Genomic DNA, 20,381 nt, shown 5'->3' on the forward strand with positions numbered 1-20,381 from the left:
AGTGCCGAGCCATATTCGGCTACCACAAAGGACTAATAATAATAATTTTATACACATCATGGTTTCCTTTAGATATTAAATAATCACAAATCGTGATATCTGTACCAACACATATACGGCATAGTTCATTCATTGTAACACTCATTTAGTGCATCAAATTTCCAAATCCAATTCAACTTAAGCATAATAGTCATAATCAGCTTATAGCCTTAAATCATTACATATTCGGCACATTAACTAAATAAAATTTACATTCTCCTTGTCATATTAATTTAACTCTTAGGCATATAAAAGGGAATCAAGCTTAAACACTTAAGAACTTACCTTGAATGTTGCCAAATGATTACAACGGCTATTCGATTACTTTCTCTTTTTTCCTTATCCGAATTTGCCCCTCTATGCTCTTGAGCTTAAATTCAAAGATTTTAAACTAGTCATTATTCGACTATTCAAGCATCACTTTCAAAATATAATATATATATATATATACATTCGACTTTCACACCTACTGATCATAGTAAGCTTATAAGAAATCAATAAGCAACTCATTAACAAATTTTTGTCAATGTTTACCACATAATCATAATTTCACTGCAAGTTGTCTTCCTGAGCAATAGTCACTAAATCATTTATAACTGGAGCTATGAAACTCCAAATCAAGTGCCGTTAATTTTCCCTGAAAATATACTCATATATCTTCCATCCATAAAATTTTCAGAATTTTTGGTTTAGCCAATAAATACCATATTTTTCTTAAAATTTCTCCTATTCCACTATTTGACTAATCTGACCACTCTTCACTACGAATCAAATTTCTCATTGTACAGAATTCAAAATATATTCTCGTTTATTTCATTTGAAACTAGACTTATTAAGGAGTCTAAGAATATAAATTTCATCTTAGGACCATTTTTGTACAATTTATAATGATTTTATAAATATAGAACAGAGGATCTAGAAGTCATTCTGACCCTGTCCCACATCACTTCAAATATCTCATTATCGGAAATTCTTTTGCCTACATGGTTTCTTTTATAAGAAACTAGACTCATTAAGCTTTAATTACATAATTTACTATGCTTCTAAATCATATCCCACAATTTATGGTGATTTTCCAAAATCACGTTACTGTTGCTGTCTCAAGCAGATTTATTACCAATTCATTCTTTCACACATTCTTTGCATGCATGTTATTTAAACATGCATATCACCAATCAATCATCACATATCTATAATTTCACTTAAGCATAATCTCTATTTCATCATTCTAAAACATTCAACACCGACTAGTCATGCTTACAAGCCTAAGCCGAATATCATTTTAGACATTTGAGAAATCATTTCTCACTCAACTTAATAGTGTAAACTTCACTCAAAACATTCACACCAATTTAATCAAAACCCTTGTTCAAATTAATATTCACTATAATACTATGGCCGAAACCCTCAATTAGCTAACATAGTCTCTTAGATTCAATATAATCACGAATATATATATACCACCTAAATCCCTCTCTTAACACATAATTTACTATCTTGGAATTCATTTCCTCACTAATTTAACTTACTCCAAAGCCGAATGCTACTTAAGCATTAAGCTCATGTTCTTTTCATTATTAAGCAAGTGTTATAACTCAACTAACATCTATTTTCAATTTGAACATCAACATTCAAAAATTTAAACACAAAAATTCATAGCCGAATGTTATTTAACTTAAGCTACCATTATATTTTTACTTATCACTTCATACCATATTATCAAAATGAACTAATTATACTTATATAAATACTATCAAAGTCGAAACCTATGCATAACATTATTCAAGATTTATGCCCTTAAAAATTCATTTACAAGGCCGAACCTCTTGATATGAAAACCTCTAATTATTTCATTCAATCACCCAACGGCATTTGCTCATATTTAACACTTGAAAACAAATTATTTGTTCAAGTAATTCAACAAGTCCAAGTTCATCCATTTCACATGTAAATACTAACAATTAAGTATTATCTAGCTCAAACTTCATTAAACTATAAGAACAACAATCTATCCCCTTCAATTTCTCCCGTGGTCGAATGCTCAAGACACCACACAACTCAAAATTTTGTCATGGGCTAAGTAAGAAACTTAATACCTAACTTAAAATATGCTAAAAATCCAAGAACTAACATAAATTACTTACCTTATTCAAGACTATAAAGGAGTAGCCGAATGCTTGTTTTCCCTCCCTTCTCTTCTTAGAATTTTCGGCCAAAGAAATAAAAAAGATGAACACTTTTCTTTTTTTTCTTTGTTTTATTCACTTCATTAATTTAACACAATTTTTTTATTACATGGTTCTTACTACTATTTAATATAATAATATTAACCCATGCATATAATACCCATAAGTATGAGCTTAGCCGGCCACTATTTTTAAAAAGGGATATTTGACATGCAAGTCCCATCTTTTTATAACATGCATTAATAGACCACTTTTAAATTTAGCTATCACATTTCACAATTGTCTCACATAAGTCCTATTTAATAAATTTCACATTCAAATGACAAAATCAAAGTATGAAACTTTCACACATGCATGTTCACATCCAATAAGCATAAAATATAACGGTTAATTATTTTTATAACTCGATTTTGTGGTCCCGAAACCACTTTTCGACTAGAGTCAATTTAGGGTTGTCACATAGAAAAATTTTCTCTTTTTTATTTTAGGTGAAAACTAAAATTTTCTCTTCTTAATAGAAACTAATAAAATTGTTATTCTGAAAAAATATATTTGATAGTTGAGAACAAATTCTCTCTATTTTTTGGCAGAATAACAATATCTTAAAGTTATGTTATTATCTCTATCGATGTTATCTATTTATAAGAAGGGAAGAGGCGACAACCCTAATAGGAATACTAGGATGTGCCATCCATCCCGCTACTACTCTAAGTAGGAAATTGTTTTTCTATTTTAAATAAAAACTGCAGATTTCTAAACTAAGGTGTGGGTCTTTCTTTTGTGTAATTAGCCTTAAATTAATATTTTATGATGAAAATTAGTAAAATGTACTTGTTGTTGTGGCATGGCCGAATGGCCTAAAAATGAATAAATAAAGTGTCGAGCAAGGTACGTACTTAACTGGAAAAACTGATTGTTAGAGGTCCTATTTGGGATTGTATGATTGTGTGTAAGATGTATGCACTGTATGGGTATGTGCCATTATTTTAGTTGATTGTGTGTATGTTGTGACATACTCCATGTTGTTAATGTATGATGGATGTTGATCATTGGGCGCATGGAAAACATGCTAAAATTGTGACAATGTTCGTTGTGCTTATGAAGTTGCCATGACTGATATTGTGTTATGTATGTGTTTAAGTTACATTTTTATGCATGGTACTGATTGTATTGAAAGCCTGTTCACATGCCACAGGTTTTGTTAATTGAAAGTATGCAATGCATACCCCGATACTGTTTACCGAAAATCATAAAAAACATGCCTTTGTACTTAATTGTTATTGATAAGCATGTTATGTTTTACTGATAATATGAAATTTTGCAGTTGCATTGGGTTGGGTTGGGTTTTGTTGATGACGGAGGAGTTCTGTGGAGTACTAGTAGCATTTAAAGTCTTCAATATTGAGTCAGTATACTGCACCTGGAGTATCAAGCAGATTGGGCAATTTAATCACATTATTGGCAGTTTAATTGCATTACTAATATTGGTGGCAAGTTTATATTATTGGCAACTTGTCTGCATTTTACTAGCAGTTTATTTGGACTATTGATTGGTGGATTATCCACATCGAGCTTGGGCTTGCACTGTTTAGAGTTTGGTAGACGAGTTTTGGGGAACTAGTGGTATGCAGCAGATGGTGGGTAGGAACCTCTTTGCATTGCATCATACACATGACAAACTCATAAACTGATTGATTCTTCCATGTACTGCTCTGTAATAACACTGATAACTGTTATCCGTTTTGATTATCTATATAATTGTATGTTAAGTTGACTCACATTGAGTTTGAGATTGCACTGTTTGGAGTTTGGTAGACGGGTTTTGGGGAACTCATGATATGCAGCAGATGGTGGGTAGGAACCTCTTTGCATTGCATCATACACATGACAAAATCATACACTGATTAATTCTTCCATGTACTGCTCTGTAATAACATTGATAACTGTTATCCATTTTGATTATCTGTATAATTGTACGTTATGTTGACTCATACTGAACTTTCATAAACTCACCCCGTTAGTCTTTTACTTTTTTAGGTAATCCTCGTAATTGAGACCAGACCTAGCATGCGGAGCATAAACTCGAACATTAGACTATTTTATTATAAAATGGAAAATTTTCTTTGGTTTAGACTGTGGCTTGGTAAACTTTGATTAGGGATTTTATGCATGTATAGTTCAAACTTAATAATCAGTAAATGCATGTTACTCGACCTAAAGTAAAATACAGCATACTTATAGAATTTTGCCGCATTAGAACGAAACGAGTTTTTCATAAAAAAATGATAACTCAACTATTTTTTTAAATATTGTGATTTAATAAATAGACCGACTCTAAGAAGTTGGCCTAATTAAATGGGTGTTTTAACTTATTTCAAGCACAAAAGTAATAATTTTTACTAAAGTTCGATAAAATAGGATTTTCATAAGTTAAGAGAACTGCTTGGCCAATACAATGACTAATGTAGCCCTCATGGTTCCGCTATAATGTCTAGACTAGGTTAGAGAGATTGCATTTAGTGGTATCAGAGCCTGTTCATAAACTCAGCCTGGGGTTTTAAATGGATCTGCATGCATTCATTGAAATTAAATGGTGTTTTGGGGGAAAAACCAAGCCACAAAATTTTTTTGAAAGAAAAAAAAGAAAGAGATATATTCGAGACTTCAATGTTGGTTTCCTTAAAAACACTACTGCTAAATGATCGTGTGATTTTGTTTGATAAGTTTTATAAATTTATAATTAATCGTTCTTAAAACTAACTATTATCGCGATGTAGGCAAGTGTACCTATTGAACAGTAGTATAGTTTTAGCAAGACCGAATTGTTGAACGCAAAGGAACTAAAAGTACTAGTAATGGCTGTCTTTTTATTATCTAGCCTAAGGATAATGGGGTTTTGTTTTAACTAACTAATTATCTAAACTAAAAATTCACAAAAAATAGAATTGGGAAATTACTTTTGGAAAAACGATTGAATTAAGACAATACCTAAGGAAGAATCCACCTAGACTTCACCTATTATTCTGACTCCGAATCGGACGATTTATTCATTTAACTTATTCCCTAGAGATCCCTAAGTTATGTTATTATCCCTATTCAAGACAAATAACGTCTAATCCCTAGATTGAATAATTTAGACTTTTCTCTAATTAACACCCTAGGGTTGTATTAACTCGATCTATAGATCCCCTTATTAGGTTTCACCCTAATCCGGCAAAATCTTGTCACCCTATCTCTAGGCGCACAATCAACTCCGTTTAATTATGACAAATATACTCTTAGACATTGTCTATTCCTCCTTTGAATAAGAGCTTATCTTGAATCAGTATCCTGGGTTATCAAAACAAGAATTAAGAACACATAATTAAGAACAAGTTAAATATTTGTCATACAATTCAGAAAATAATAACAAGATTCTTCTTAGGTTTTATTCCCCTTGGGTATTTAGGGGATTTAGTTCATAACTAAAAAGGAAAACATCTTAGAAGAATAATGAATACAAAACATAAAGAAAACCCAAAACTTTTGAAGGGAAATTGAGAGGAGATCTTCAGTCTTGATGATGAATTCGACTTCTGAGATGGATCAATCGGCTTTCTTCGAGTAATTCCTTCCTTCCTCCTCGTGCCTCCCTTTTCCTCTTCCTTTAGGGTGTATTTATAGGCTTTAGAATGCCTAAAAGCCCTCAAAATTAGCCTTTTTCGAATTGGACTCAACTTGGGCTCGGCAGGGACATGCTCGTGTGCTATTACTTCAGACCGTGCTCGAGCCTGTTAGACTGGCACGGGCGTGTGTTCTACCCATGTAAGTCGTTCTTCGATTCTGCCAAATTGACACGGTCGTGTGGTCTGTCCGTGTGAGGAAATCCAGGTATTGTTGATTTCGTGCTTTGACCCATTTTCTCTGTTTTTGGCCCGTTTCTCGTTCTTTTTGCTCTCTTATGCTCGTCTAAGTATAAAACATGAAATTAAAGCATTAGAAGCATCGAATTCACCAATTCTAAGGAAAAATCATCCATAAAATGTGTTAAGGATAGGGTAAAAATATGTATAAATTACGGTTTATCAAATACCCCCACACTTAAGCTTTTCTTGTCCTCAAGCAAAATTCTCAACTCATAATCAAAATAAATTCTTCTCAACTTATAATCTCTATCGAAAATATCTCAGAATATTCCACAGGTAATCATACATTAAGAATTCAACTAAAAGAACATCAAAGTTTCAAACATTCCAAGTTGAGCATTTTATCCTGAAAATATAGGTGTCTCCCCTTATTTAAGTAATTACCTTTGATTCAGAATATCATAGAGTTTCACATCCTCACTAAAGATTCACTTAAATCACTCGAGGTGTTTAAGGACAATAAATGAAGCACTCAATAGTCAATAATGAAAAAGCCATTACTTTAGGCGTGCATGAAAATCAAATCTCCACCACTATAACTTGAGATGAAACATCAATCAAAAGGTCTTTAGAGGGTTATAACGAGGCTTGGTTAGGGGGTGTGGCTACAAGCTAAAAGAAAAATTTAGAATCGAGATCGAATTGAAAAATTGCTTACTAGAAAAAATGACTAGTCATTAATTTTATACAATAGAGCTTTTTCTCATAATATGGAATTTAACTTCTTTAGCTCACAAGATCACTGCTACTAATATGTAAACATGTTTTTTTTAAGAATAAGTTAAATAAATACAAATAGAAAAAAAAACATAGCTAAGCAACTATTCCCACTCAGATCTCGACAAAAATAGGGATCAAATTAATTTGGGGGATTTCAACAATAATGGGTTAAGGGTTAATATTGAAGGTAAATCAAGGAATGGCTTGTTAAGCTCAAGGGGGTTCACCTGGGGTTAATCGTGGGGGTAGGTTTTTCATGGAATGAGTGAGTTGATCTTAAGTGCCTTAATCATTTTGACATATCAAATCAAATTATGTGGTCTTGACATGCATAATCAAGCAAGTTCTAGAATAACAGTTCAATATTGACGCACTCAAATCAATAATAAAAGTGAGCATGAAAGAATTAATAGATGCTCAAAAGGCTCAAAAATCTCACAAAAATTATGGCTTTTAGATGTTTAAAACTTGTGAATTCCAATTCAAAGTAATACCTAAACTTTAGGGAAACAACCTAAAATTTTAAATTCTTAAAAATCAACTTATCATGCTTGATTCTCTAATGTCTTAAAGTTTAAACAATCAATGCATAAATGCCTATGTTTTAATTCAAGATATATCAATTAAAATCATAAATCAATCAAAATTTATCTTAAATATGATATGAGAGCTTTTTACGAGAACAATGCAGTCATTCAGGGATTTTTCTGATAATGAAATGAATACCCCCCACACTTAAGATATACATTGCCCTCAATGTAAAAAGATAGATACATTGACAAATATAAGTGTAAGTTCATAAGATAGGGAGAAAAGTGAAACTTCCTAAGTTAAAAATGGATGAAATTCTTAGATTAGCGAGAGCGAGTTGCTGGAAATAAAGCTGGAGGACAAACATGATTCTGAAGGAAAAAATGGGAATTGGGGGAATAATTTGATAGTAATCATAAAGATAAGCCGTTTTAAAAATAAAAGAATCTTAAAAAATTAATAAAAGAAAAATAAAATAAGATAGATAGTCTAATTTCTTTCAAGTGGCATGGCCGGTTCACATGCCTGTGTGGATCGTATCTCGCCCGTGTTTGTCATGAAGTGAGATGTCATCACACGGCCTTCGAGCACACCCGTGTGTCTAGGCCATGTGGCTACATGATCATGTTACACGACCGTGTGTGATGTGGTCTCCCACGGTCGTGTAGCTCTGCGCGCGTCCGTGTTATTTTGACAGTGTCGTCTATGGGTGCTAAACACGGGCGTGTCACACACCCGTGTTCATTTGGTAGATTTGACCACGGCTAGGTTACACGCCCGTGGCCACTTATTGCATCTCATGTTGGGAAAGATAACTTTTACCCTATTTTCGTACGGCTGTATCGCACGGTCATGTTTCCATCCGTGGTTGTCACACGGCCTGAAGCACGGCCGTGTAGAGTTGGGAATCTGTGCTCAAAGACTCTGTTAGTGACCTATATGTTTAAAAATTGAAATTTAAATAATTTAAAACTGTTAGTACTGGGGTTGCCTCCTGAGAAGCGCTTGTTTATAGTCTAAGCTCGACTTACCTCTCTATTGAATGGTCATGGTGGTTCGAGGAGTTTATACTTCTCATTCCTTCTATCCATCTTATCAAAATAAAGATTTAGACGGGTATTACTTACCTTAAAAGTACCGAACTTGGGATGACTTACCTCGACTGTACCGAATAGGAAAATGCTAAATACCATAAGAGGGGCGTCTTCATTTGGCTTGGTAGTGAAAATGTGAGGATTTGTGGCATCTAATAAAACTCTATCTCTAACCTTAAGTTGATTTGGAAAGGTATTGAGCTCGTTTTGGCATAGTTTTGGTTTATCGTATGTTCTCAATTTATGCGTCCGCCATTCATCTAGCTCTTCGATTTGTAGCCTTCGTTCTTCATGAATATGTTCTCCACTATTGCTTGAGAATGGTTCATGTACTTCCTTCAAACTCATTTCCTGCAAAGTAGGTTGTATCATATTGTCAGTTTTAGTAGATTAGTCTAAACAATCACCTTCAATTTTCGATGTGTTGCCTGAACCGTAAGCTTGAAGGGTGATTGTTTCGTCTCCCATACAAAGTGTGAGCTCACTTGTGCCAACATCAATAATCGTTTTAGCAGTTGCTAAAAAGGGCCTTCCTAAAATCAAAGAGTGTTGCTATCCTCCTCTATATCTAGAACAACGAAGTCAACAGAAAATAAAAATTTATCGATTTTAACTAGCACATCTTCAATAATACCCCTAGGAAATCTTATAGTTTTATCTGCTAATTGAATGCTCATCCTAGTCTGTTTGGGTTTCTTAAGACCTAATTGTTTGAATATTTTGTAGGGCATGACGTTAATACTAGCCTCTAAATCAGCTAATGTATTATTAACATCTAAACTACTAATTAAGCAAGGAATTGTAAAACTCCATTGATCTTTTAATTTGTTGGGTAGCTTATTCTGCAGAATAGCTGAGCAAACTGTGTTTAGCACCATATGCGACGCCTCATCCAACTTCCGCTTATTTGCTAAAAGCTCATTTAAAAATTTTATTACGTTTGGCATCTGTGATAGAGCTTCAATAAATGGTAAGTTAATGTGTAATTTTTTAAGAGTTTAAGGAATTTACCAAATTGTTCACCTGAGTGGTCTTTCCTTGTCGCGTTGGGGTATGGCACACGAGGTTTATATTTGACATTCACTGATTAGTTTTTATTATGTCCTACCTCACCTTGATTTCTGCTCACCACAGTTTCTTGCTTCGGTTCAGGCTCAGGCTCAATAAATCCTTCTTCATCTTGAACATTAATCGTGTTGAGCTGTTCCCTTGGGTTGGGTTCAGTGTTACTTGGCAAGCTACCTTGTGGTCGTTCGGAGATTAGTTTGAAAAGCTGGCCTATCTGAGTTTTGAGCCCTTGGATCTACGCTTGTTGATTTTTAAGTGCTGTCTCGGTGTTCTGAAACGGGTTTCTGACACCGAGATAAATTTAGACAGCATCTCTTCAAGGTTCCGTTTCTTTACCTGTTGATAGAGTGGTTGTTGAAAACCCAGAGGATGTTGTAGTCTTTGATTTCCTTGACCGCCCCATGAGAAATTGGGATGGTTCCTCCAACCTGCATTATAAGTGTTACTATATGGGTTATTTTGGGATCTAGAGATATTGTTACCCATATATTGGACTTGTTCCTCCTCGATGCTAGGGTTGAAGAGTTCATACTCTGTGCATGTTCCTCCTCCATTTGTCTCGCACCTCATTACTAGATGTAACTGAGTAGAACCAAGTAAACCATCAATCTTTTTATTTAGAAGTTCTACCTGGTTTGACAGCATAGTAACCAAATCGACGTTATAAACGCCTGCTGTTTTAGTTGGCTTAGTCCTCATGACTTGCCACTAATAGTTATTCAGTGACATCTTTTCATTAAATTCGTAAGCCTCTTCAGGTGTTTTGTTGTTGATGGTTCCCCTAGCTGCTACATCAATCATTTGCCTTGTCGAGGGGTTTACATCATTGTAGAATGTTTGAACTTGTAACCATAGAGGTAATCCATGGTGAGGACACATTCGCAGTAGGTCCTTGTATCTCTCCCATTCATCGTAAAAAGTTTCTAAGTCCATCTGCACAAACAAAGAGATATCATTACATAATTTAGCTGTTTTAGCTGGCGGGAAATATTTTAATAGAAATTTTTCGGTCATTTGTTCCCAAGTAGTAATTGACCCTCGTGGTAACGAGTTCAACCACTTTTTAGCTTTTTTCCTCACTGAAAAAGGGAATAACCGAAGACGAATGACATCGTCAGAATCGCCATTAATTTTAAATGTATCGCAGAATTCTAGGAAATTTGCCAAGTGAGTGTTTGGATCTTCATCCTGCAAACCATCAAACTGAACAAATTGCTGTATCATTTGAATAGTGTTAGGTTTTAGTTCAAAATTATTTGCAGCAATAGCAGGCCTAACTATTCTTGACTCAGTTCCTGTTAAAGTAGGTTTAGCATAATCATACATAGTACGAGGAGCAGGATTCTGATTTGCTAGTTCAGCGGGTATCGTAAGAGGTAGCTGATTATCTTGATTTTCAGCCATCTCCTCGGTCGTAGTTGAGATATCGTCCTCTTGCTCTTCCTCTGTGTATCTTAGGCTTCGCTTTATTTCTCTTCGATTTCTGCGAGCTGTGCGATCGATTTCCTCGTCAAAAAGTAGTGGTTCTGACGGTTTTCTTCTAGTCATAAATTATAAAAACCTGCCAAAAGAAAGAAAAAGTAAATTAATAAATAATAATAAAAATAAAATAAAATTAATTTGTAAGGAAAATAAATGGCTAAAGTAATAAAAATTGAGTGTTCCTAATATCTCAACGACGTCAAAAACTTGATCTATTAATTTTGTGTGATAAGTTTTATAAATTTATAATTAATCATTCTTGAAACTAACTATTATCTCGATGTAGGCAAGTGTACCTATCGAACAGTAGTATAGTTTTAGTAAGAACGGATAGTAATGACTGTCTTTTTATTATCTAGCCTAAGAATAAGGGGGTTTTGTTTTAACTAACTAATTATCTAAACTAAGAATTCACAGAAAATAGAATTGGGGAATTACTTTTGGAAAAACGATTGAATTAAGACAATACGTAAGGAAGAATCCACCTAGACTTCACTTGTTATTCTGACTCTGAATTGGACGATTTATTCTTTTAACTTGTTCCGTAGAGATCCCTAAGTTATGTTATTATCCCTATTCAAGACTAATAACGTCTAATCCCTAGATTGAATAATTGAGACTTTTCTCTAATTAACACCCTAGGATTGCATTAACTCGATCTATGGATCCCCTTATTAGGTTTCACCCTAATCCAGTAAAATCTTATCACCTTATCTCTAGGCGCGCAATCAACTCTGCTTAATTATGACAAATGTACTCTTAGACAGGGTCTATTCCTTATCTGAATAAGAGCTTATTTTGAATCAGAATCCTGGGATATCAAAACATGAATTAAGAACACATAATTAGGTAAATATTTATCATACAATTTAAAAAATAGTAACAAGATTCATCTTAGGTTTCATTCCCCTTAGGTATTTAGGGGATTTAGTTCATAATTAAAAAGAAAAATATCTTAGAAGAATAATGAATACAAAACATAAAGAAAACTCAAAACTCTTGAAGGGAAATTGAGAGGAGATCTTTAGTCTTGATGATGAATCCGGCTTCTGAGATGGATCAATCGGCTTTCTTCGAGTAATTCCTTCCTTCCTCCCTGTGCTTCCTTTTTCCTCTTCCTTTAGGGCATATTTATAGGCTTTAGAATGCCTAAAAGCCCTCAAAATTAGCCTTTTCCGAATTGGACTCAACTTGGGCTCGATAGGGATACGCCCGTGTGTGATTACTTCAGGCCGTGCTCGAGCCTGTTAGACTGTTACGTGCGTGTGTTCTATCTGTATGAGTCGTGCTTCGATTCTGCCAAATTGACACAGTCGTGTGGTCTGCCCGTGTGAGGAAATCCAGGCCGTGTTGATTTCGAACTTTGGCCCATTTTTTCCGTTTTTGGCTCGTTTCTCTTTCCTTTCGCTCTCCTATGCTCGCCTAAGTATAAAACATGAAATTAAAGCATTAGGAGTATCGAATTCACCAATTCTAAGGAAAAATCATCCATAAAATGTGCTAAGCATGGGATAAAAATATGTATAAATTACGGTTTATCACTAAATTGTAGAGACATACTAGGATATGTTGCATAAAAATTTAAGACAAGAAAATCGAAATCAAGATTAAAAGTATTAATTATTGTTTCTTACTTTGAAACTGTAGATACTACATAAAATACCGTAATGAATACACGAAGTATGAGAAATCATAAGGCTCAATGTCGTGCTGCTCAAGCTGAGTCATCTGTGTTTTAGGAACTTGCGCTGAATCCTGAACTGAGTGAGATTGTTAATGCAACCCTTGCTAAGGGTGGAAATACTGATAATCTGAATAATGAGAGGACGCATTGTCCTAAGTTATGTTAAGGGTATTGTAGAGGGTCGTTGGGGCCCAATCTAGTAATAATAGTCATGTGACAGTTATTGCAAGGCTCCGTTTGAATGGGGCAAAGTTGTTTAAGAGTGTTGCTGGAACATCCCCTACAATGGTTGAGTACTAGTTTGAGACCACTGAGCGTGTTTAGGAGGATTTGGACTGCACTCCAGAATAGAAACTTACAGGTGTTGTGTTCTTATTGAAGAACAAGGCTTATAGATGGTAGCAGTTAGTGGTCAGAGGTACGCTTACCTAAGCATATTAATTGGGTATATTTTAAGGATGCCTTCCAGAAAAAGTATGTGGGTAAGGCTCGTTGGTTGGAGTTTATAGAACTTAAGTAGGGTGATATGACAATATCTAAGTATGAGGCTGAGTTCTTAAAGTTGACGACGACAGAGCAGGTCTTGGAACAATTAGCAGAGTCATCAGATAGAAAGATATCTCTAAGCCCAAGCGAAGTCCCACTTTTCCTCTGAGTCCAAAGTTTATTTGCAATACCTACATAGTATTTATGCTTCGTCTGGATCACTCGTTTCACCGCATCACACCGTGTTGTCTATCTATTTGCAGTGTTTAGAAAAGAGTGGATGAGCTCTTACAAATTCAGTAAATGTATAGAAAAACCACATAGCATGCAAAGAAACATAAGTTAAACAAGAGCATACTAAAGTTACCGATCTGCAAACTGAGCTTCGCCAAAATTACGCGAAGTCTAGTTCGCAATTATACTCTGTCAGTTAATATATACAAAAAAAACATAATATTTTGGAAAACACAATCTTATTCACATATTCTATTATGTTGGATAAACGGATCTCCTTATAACTCCTCACTTTGACTCAACGAGTCTAGCATATCCCATAAGTGTAGCGTTAAGACAATACTCTCCAACACACCAACATATCCCATTGAATGGAGCTTAGCTCATCATTCCCTTATTTCTCTAACCTATCCCAGGGCCTTTCACCCAAATTACAAAATATAGAGTTGAGTACTCACAATCCTATGGCATGCCATTATATCCAACGGTTATACAAGATTTTGGTGTTAAAACATTTACTTAAACATAGAGCTTACATATAATAAAGAGCTCGTAAAACACTGTTCATAACTTAGCTCGCAATATAGAACTCGCATATTACTGTTCATAAAATACATATATAAAATACAATCACAAAAAAGAGTTTTAGAGAAGACTTACTCCCAGAACTTAGGATAAAGCCCTAAGCTCCCGATTAACACTGTGGTTCGCACATATAAGTGGTGAACCCTGAACACTCACCAGTTTGCTAAAAGCTTTAAAAGAGCTTCACCTTTCCCTTGTTTTTCTTGTAGATGGTTCTATTAGATTCGCAATTTCAAAAACATAAACAAGTCACTAATAGTCAAATCACATTAAAACACATACATAAACACAAGTGAACCTAGGTTCGCACATTGTAGTCTTTTGGCGAACCTAGTTTCCTTTGTTGCGAACATTTTTTATTACTTCTAAACGTCTAACCCAATAAATCAGAGTCTTACCTTGGATCCTAAAAGCTAAGTTTTGAGTTCTTATTTCCTTAGAAACTTTAGCAACAAGAAAAAAAAGTAATCGATGTAGAAATTTAAGAGAGTTTTGTTGTTCAAAAGAATATGAAAGTTTACTGAAAAGAGCTTAATTTATAGGTACTAGGTGTTTTGATGATCTTTAGATGCCCTAGTTGACGTAGGAAAAAGTTACGTGCATGAGTGGTGTTGTGAAGAGGAAAATAAGCTAACTTTGGTATAATTGCCCTTTGGCTACTCCTAGTTTCACTCTTAACTCAAACCTACGATCGCAGCTTACCAGGCCCATTGGCAATCCTAGTTCGCTAGGCTCAAACTCCTAGGATCTCTTTCGGGATGTTACAGATATACTGACCAAGCCACTTGGAAAGGTCATGTTTTAATATTTAAGGTATATGATTGGTGTCAGCAGCATGGAGGCCAAGGAGGAGTGCTAGAAGATAACCATCCATACAGCTGGTTCATTTTTGGTGTTTACAAATCTGAGTTTTTATACAGTGGGAATTCTTGGAACCAATTAAGAAGGAATTGCATATTGTCCTTGGCTGAAAGAACTGGTTATCAGTGCTGAGTTCAAAAGTTACCAGTTTGAAATAAATAATAATATTAATATCAACCTGTTGTAGTATCATTCAAACAAGGTAATGAAACCTTGTGTTTGAGTAGGAAAATCCAACTCTAATTGGACTCTCAAGATATAACATGTTTGACTCTGTAGATTGAGAAAATCAACTCCATTCATTGAAATAAAATACTAAACAAATTACCAATTTTTTTCATGAATATCAAGCGTCCATGTTTCCCAAGCTGGAAAGGGCCATCTTCCATGAATGCACCGAAGCCGAAAGACGAACAACCGGGTCCTAAACTGAAACATACCCGTCAAGGAGAGAAACTGAAGACATTGTGGAAACAATTATTAGCCTTACTTACCACCATCGAGCCGCAATGTTAAGGGATGTGCCGGAGGATTGGCGGAATCGGCCTCCACAAAGTAATAAAATAAAGCTCGGCCATGTTGAGGTTGAGTGAGGATGTAACCAGAGTATTGCTTGGCAGATTGACCTGGGAGAGCTTTTATTAGCTCACCACAAGCACTGCAAAACAAGAATAAGAAGAACGAAATAATAGGGAAGGCACGGACATGGAGCAACTTCATATTTTTTCCACATACTGAGAAGAGAAGAAATTCCTCCCCAAGTTATTTCATGTGTAATAGCCTACTCCAATAATACATACAAGTTGCTTTCATGCAAAACAAATTAAATTACTTTCATCTTCTTTGAAAGGTCTATTAATAAATATTTGACAACTTCAATATAGTAGCAAGGGGTATTCCAATTTAGGCCAGTTTTGTTTCATAATATACATGATTATAACTCAATTATTATGTAGATATAATCAAAATTTATAATAAAATTGATAAATATATATATAAATCATATATACAGTATACCTAACATTTACCTATCTAAATTGATTTAAAGAAAATGACATTGTTGACTCTTAATTTTATGAAAAAAATTCTTTAACTCTTAATTTTTAACTAAATCAATATTTAACATAAATCAACATTTTTATTTAGATGTAAAAAATGATAAAGCGCAAGAATTTTTAAAAGTGTTTTTAGCCTCTCTTTTTCTAGTTATATTATTTAAAATAAGAAGTTAAAATATTTAGTGTTACTATATTATTTGGTATGTAAATTTACTTCTAGTATTTGATTTGGTACCTTAATATGGTTTTAATATGCATTTTGGTACTTAAATTTCTTCAATTTGATATATGAGTTTTATTTTTCTCTAGTTAAGTACTCAAGTTTAGCTTTAATGTTTAATTTGATAGCTAAGCTTTTTTTTCCTGAATTAAGTACTTATGATTTTTTACTAGAGCACTCATGTCAAATATTTATTGGCCACATGATACATTTGGTATGGCTACCAAATTGAACATTGAAACCAAACTTAGGTACCAAATTGGAAAACTTAGTTGCCAAATTCAACATAAAGTACCAAATGGTATATTATACCAAATATTTATCCACGCCTTTTTCTTTCTGTTGTTTGAAGTATCTTTGCTGAAGAGATAATTGTTATCTACTTGAACATGGCTCTGGTGGCACACCCGCCATCACCTTCCCACCACCGCCAGTCGCCACTCATCACTATAAGAACAACCTATCAACGTCTGAACTCATCCATTTCTCAAACAACCTCACTCCCTCAAACCAACACTTCAACTAAGTACCATCTCCCTCTCCTCCAACAATTAACCAGTCTTTGCCAATCGAAACAGAGCCTTCCTCAAGCTTTAACACTTTTACAACAACAAAACCCCCACCATGAAACTCTAGATTCTTTACAAAGAAAAGAAGCCATAGGGTTATTATTACAAGCCTGTGGCCGTTACCAAGACATTGAAACAGGTCGAGAGGTTCACCGGATGGTGGCTTCATCGACCCTGTTCCACAAGGACGTTGTTATCACAACCCGTCTCATCACAATGTACTCCATGTGCGGCCCCCCTTTGGATTCTCGTTTAGTTTTCGATGGTTTGGAAAAGAAAAATTTGTTCCAGTGGAATGCAATGGTTAGTGGGTATTCAAGAAACAAGCTTTATGAAGAGGCTTTGAGAGCTTTTATTGAGTTGGTTTTGCAAACCGAGTTCAAGCCTGATAATTTCACTTTCCCTAGCGTAATTAAGGCTTGTGGAGGGATATTGGATGTGGGTTTAGGACAGGGAGTTCATGGAATGACTGCGAAGTTGGGTGTACTTGGTGATGTCTTCGTTTGCAATGCTTTGATAGCTTTCTATGGGAAATGTGGACTTGTTGATGAAGCAGTTAAAGTGTTTGATTATATGCCTGAAAAGAACTTAGTTTCATGGAATTCCATGATTTGTGTGTTTGCTGAGAATGGTTTTGCTCAAGAGGGCCTTGGTTTGTTCAGTGAGATGATAAAATGTGAAAAAAGTTTTGTTCCGGATGTGGCTAGTTTGGTGACTATACTACCGATATGTGCGGGGGAAGGAAATTTAGAAATGGGGATGGTTTTTCATGGTTTGGCTGTGAAACTGGGATTGAACGAAGAACTGATGGTGAAAAATGCCTTGCTTGATATGTATTCCAAATGTGGGTGCTTGTCTCATGCCAAAGGCTTGTTTGATAAGGATAATAACAAAAATGTAGTATCTTGGAATACAATGATAGGGGGCTTTGCAACACAAGGTGATACTCGTGGGACATTCTATCTTCTACGGAAAATGCAGGTGGAAGGAAGGGAGAAGACTAATGAAGTTACTATACTGAATGTGCTGCCTGTTTGTTTGGAAAGATCTGAATTGCTCTGCTTGAAAGAACTTCATGCTTATTCAATTAGACATGGTTTTCACTATGATCAATTGGTGGCTAATGCTTTCATTGCAGCCTATGCAAAATGCGGATCATTGTGCTCCTCTCAGCTTATGTTTAATGGTATGGAGACGAAGACTGTAAGCTCTTGGAATGCATTGATTGGCGGCTATGCACAGAACGGTGCTCCTAGGAAAGCTTTAGAGTTTTACCTTCAAATGATAAATTCTGGCATAAAACCAGACCGGTTCAGCTTAGGAAGCCTACTTTTGGCTTGTAGTCATATGAAATCTCTGCGCTTCGGTAAAGAGATTCATGGGTATTTGATACGGATTGGGTTAGAAACGGATCCATTTATTGTTATCTCATTATTATCACTTTATATTCGCTGTGGCAAATCAGCTAGTGCAAGGGTGTTGTTTGAAGAGATGGAAAACAAAAGTTTAGTATCATGGAATGCACTGATTGCTGGCTATTCACAGAATGGACTTCCTGATGAAGCTTTAGTTCTCTTTCGTCAAATGCTTTCGGATGGAATTCAACATGATGAAATTTCCATAAACAGCGTATTCGGGGCTTGTTCACAGCTATCAGCTTTGCGGCTCGGAAAAGAAGCACATTGCTATGCTTTGAAAGCCCACCTAGCTGAAGACATTTTTGTTGGTTGTTCAATAATAGATATGTATGCGAAAAGTGGCTGTATAGAACAAGCTCGAAGGGTTTTCGAAAAGTTGAGGGATAAAGATGTGGCATTATGGAATGCTATAATTGTAGGATATGGACTGCATGGATATGGAAAAGAGGCACTGGAGCTATTTGAAAAGATGCTAGCATTTGGTATGAAGCCTGATGGCTTCACTTTTGTTGGTATATTAATGGCATGCTGTCATTCCGGGTTGGTAGAAGAGGGGTTGAAATATTTCAACGACATGCAGAATTTCCATGGCATAACACCAAAACTGGAGCATTATGCATGTATTGTCGACATGCTGGGTCGTGCAGGACGATTAGATGAATCTTTGAGACTTATAAATGAAATGCCTGATGAACCAGATGCTGGGATCTGGAGTTCATTACTCAGTTCCTGTAAAACTTTTAATGCACTGGATATTGGAACTAAAGTTGCTGAAAAGTTGTTCGAATTGGAGCCTAACAAAGCTGAGAACTATGTTTTACTCTCTAATTTATTTGCAGCATCAGGGAAATGGGACGATGTAAGAAGAGTGCGCCAAAAGATGAAGGAGGTTGGCTTACAAAAGGATGCCGGTCGTAGTTGGATCGAACTTGGAGGGAAAGTTTATAGCTTTATGGCTGGAAATACTTCATTTACAGGCTCTAAACAAATGCAAAACATGTGGAGAAGATTAGAGGAAAAAATACGTAAAATTGGATATAAACCGAATACCGACTCTGCGCTTCATGAATTGGCTGAAGATGAGAAGATTGAAGTATTGAGGGGGCATAGTGAGAAACAAGCAATTTGTGTTGGATTGTTGAGGACAAGTAAAGGTGAAACACTAAGAATCAACAAGAACTTGCGTATTTGTGTGGATTGTCACAATGCTGCCAAGCTGATATCAAAAGTAGTCGAAAGAGAGATAGTTATTCGTGACAACAAGCGTTTTCATCATTTTAGAAATGGCTTTTGTTCTTGTGGAGATTATTGGTAGTTAGAAGAACAGTACTAGTAATTTGATTCACTGTCCACACCCTTGTTTCTTGGATTTGGGTGGAGTATACATCTATATGATGCAAGCATGTTATTATTATTATTATTATCATTTTATATGTGTAGATTCATATTCTTATACTCTTGTTAGAATATATCGAATATGAAATAAAAAATTGTTTAATAGTTTAATAATTTGCTTAATGTATTGTAAAATAAAATACCATAAAAAACGAAATTGAATATTATCATAAGAAACTAGTTCTAATTTTTCTTTATCTTCATCTTCACTTGAATCATAATCATCTGCATCTCATTCTGCTCCAATATAAAAGTAGGTTGAGTAGATGATGCACTTGATTTCGATCTCATTGGCATTCTAGTAGAATGTCTTGTTTCTCCAACACCGCCAGCATTTGCAACCAAACCCCATTTTAATTCATCACCATGAAATACCAAGTCATCTTTCACATCATTTGAAGTGTGTTCACCCATCTTTCCAATTACTCATTCATCACTTTCATCAATATCTTTCAGTGAAATAGGATCAATGACATCACATCTATTATAACGTTTCTTCAGCTTATGATTGTACTTCACATGCATAAGATCATTCTTCTCTTCTTCTTCTAGTTTATTTCCTTTTTTTATTATTATTATTTCTTTTCTTCTTTTTATGTATTTACAATATTGTTACACTTGTATGATCTAAATCTTTATTAAAAATAAAATATAATGACAAAACAACGTGATCTGTGTAGTCGAAGATTATGATGAAGTTTTATAAAATCAATTTGCACGAAAAATTACAAATACATATATGTAATTACTACACAAAGGACACTACATCCCTATAGATATTTTAAGATTGTATCGCGTCATCACCTTAAATAAGTGTCATACAATCATATGTTAAAAATTCCAAGT

General features: G+C 34.8%; 1 protein-coding gene and 1 non-coding gene across 2 annotated transcripts; both read left to right on the forward strand.

Moving 5' to 3' along the window:
• Positions 1 to 10,402: 10,402 nt before the first annotated feature.
• LOC128291944 (small nucleolar RNA R71) lies at positions 10,403 to 10,507 on the forward strand. Its single transcript, XR_008281928.1, has one exon. It is a non-coding gene; the product is annotated as a small nucleolar RNA R71 (small nucleolar RNA).
• Positions 10,508 to 16,480: 5,973 nt separating this feature from the next.
• Positions 16,481 to 19,649, forward strand: LOC108458336 (pentatricopeptide repeat-containing protein At1g18485). The gene has a single exon (XM_017757690.2). It carries the CDS (start codon positions 16,543 to 16,545, stop codon positions 19,453 to 19,455), a length of 2,913 nt encoding a protein of 970 aa, XP_017613179.1. The 5' UTR covers positions 16,481 to 16,542; the 3' UTR covers positions 19,456 to 19,649.
• The last annotated feature ends 732 nt before the right edge of the window (positions 19,650 to 20,381 follow it).

This window comes from Gossypium arboreum, chromosome 4 (genome assembly GCF_025698485.1).
Source record: "Gossypium arboreum isolate Shixiya-1 chromosome 4, ASM2569848v2, whole genome shotgun sequence".
In the NCBI taxonomy this organism is placed as follows: Eukaryota; Viridiplantae; Streptophyta; class Magnoliopsida; order Malvales; family Malvaceae; genus Gossypium; species Gossypium arboreum.

What these genes read in the sequence shown, in the direction of transcription:
- LOC108458336 (XM_017757690.2), top strand. Translation starts at nt 16,543, where the DNA reads ATGGCTCTGGTGGCACACCCGCCATCACCTTCCCACCACCGCCAGTCG.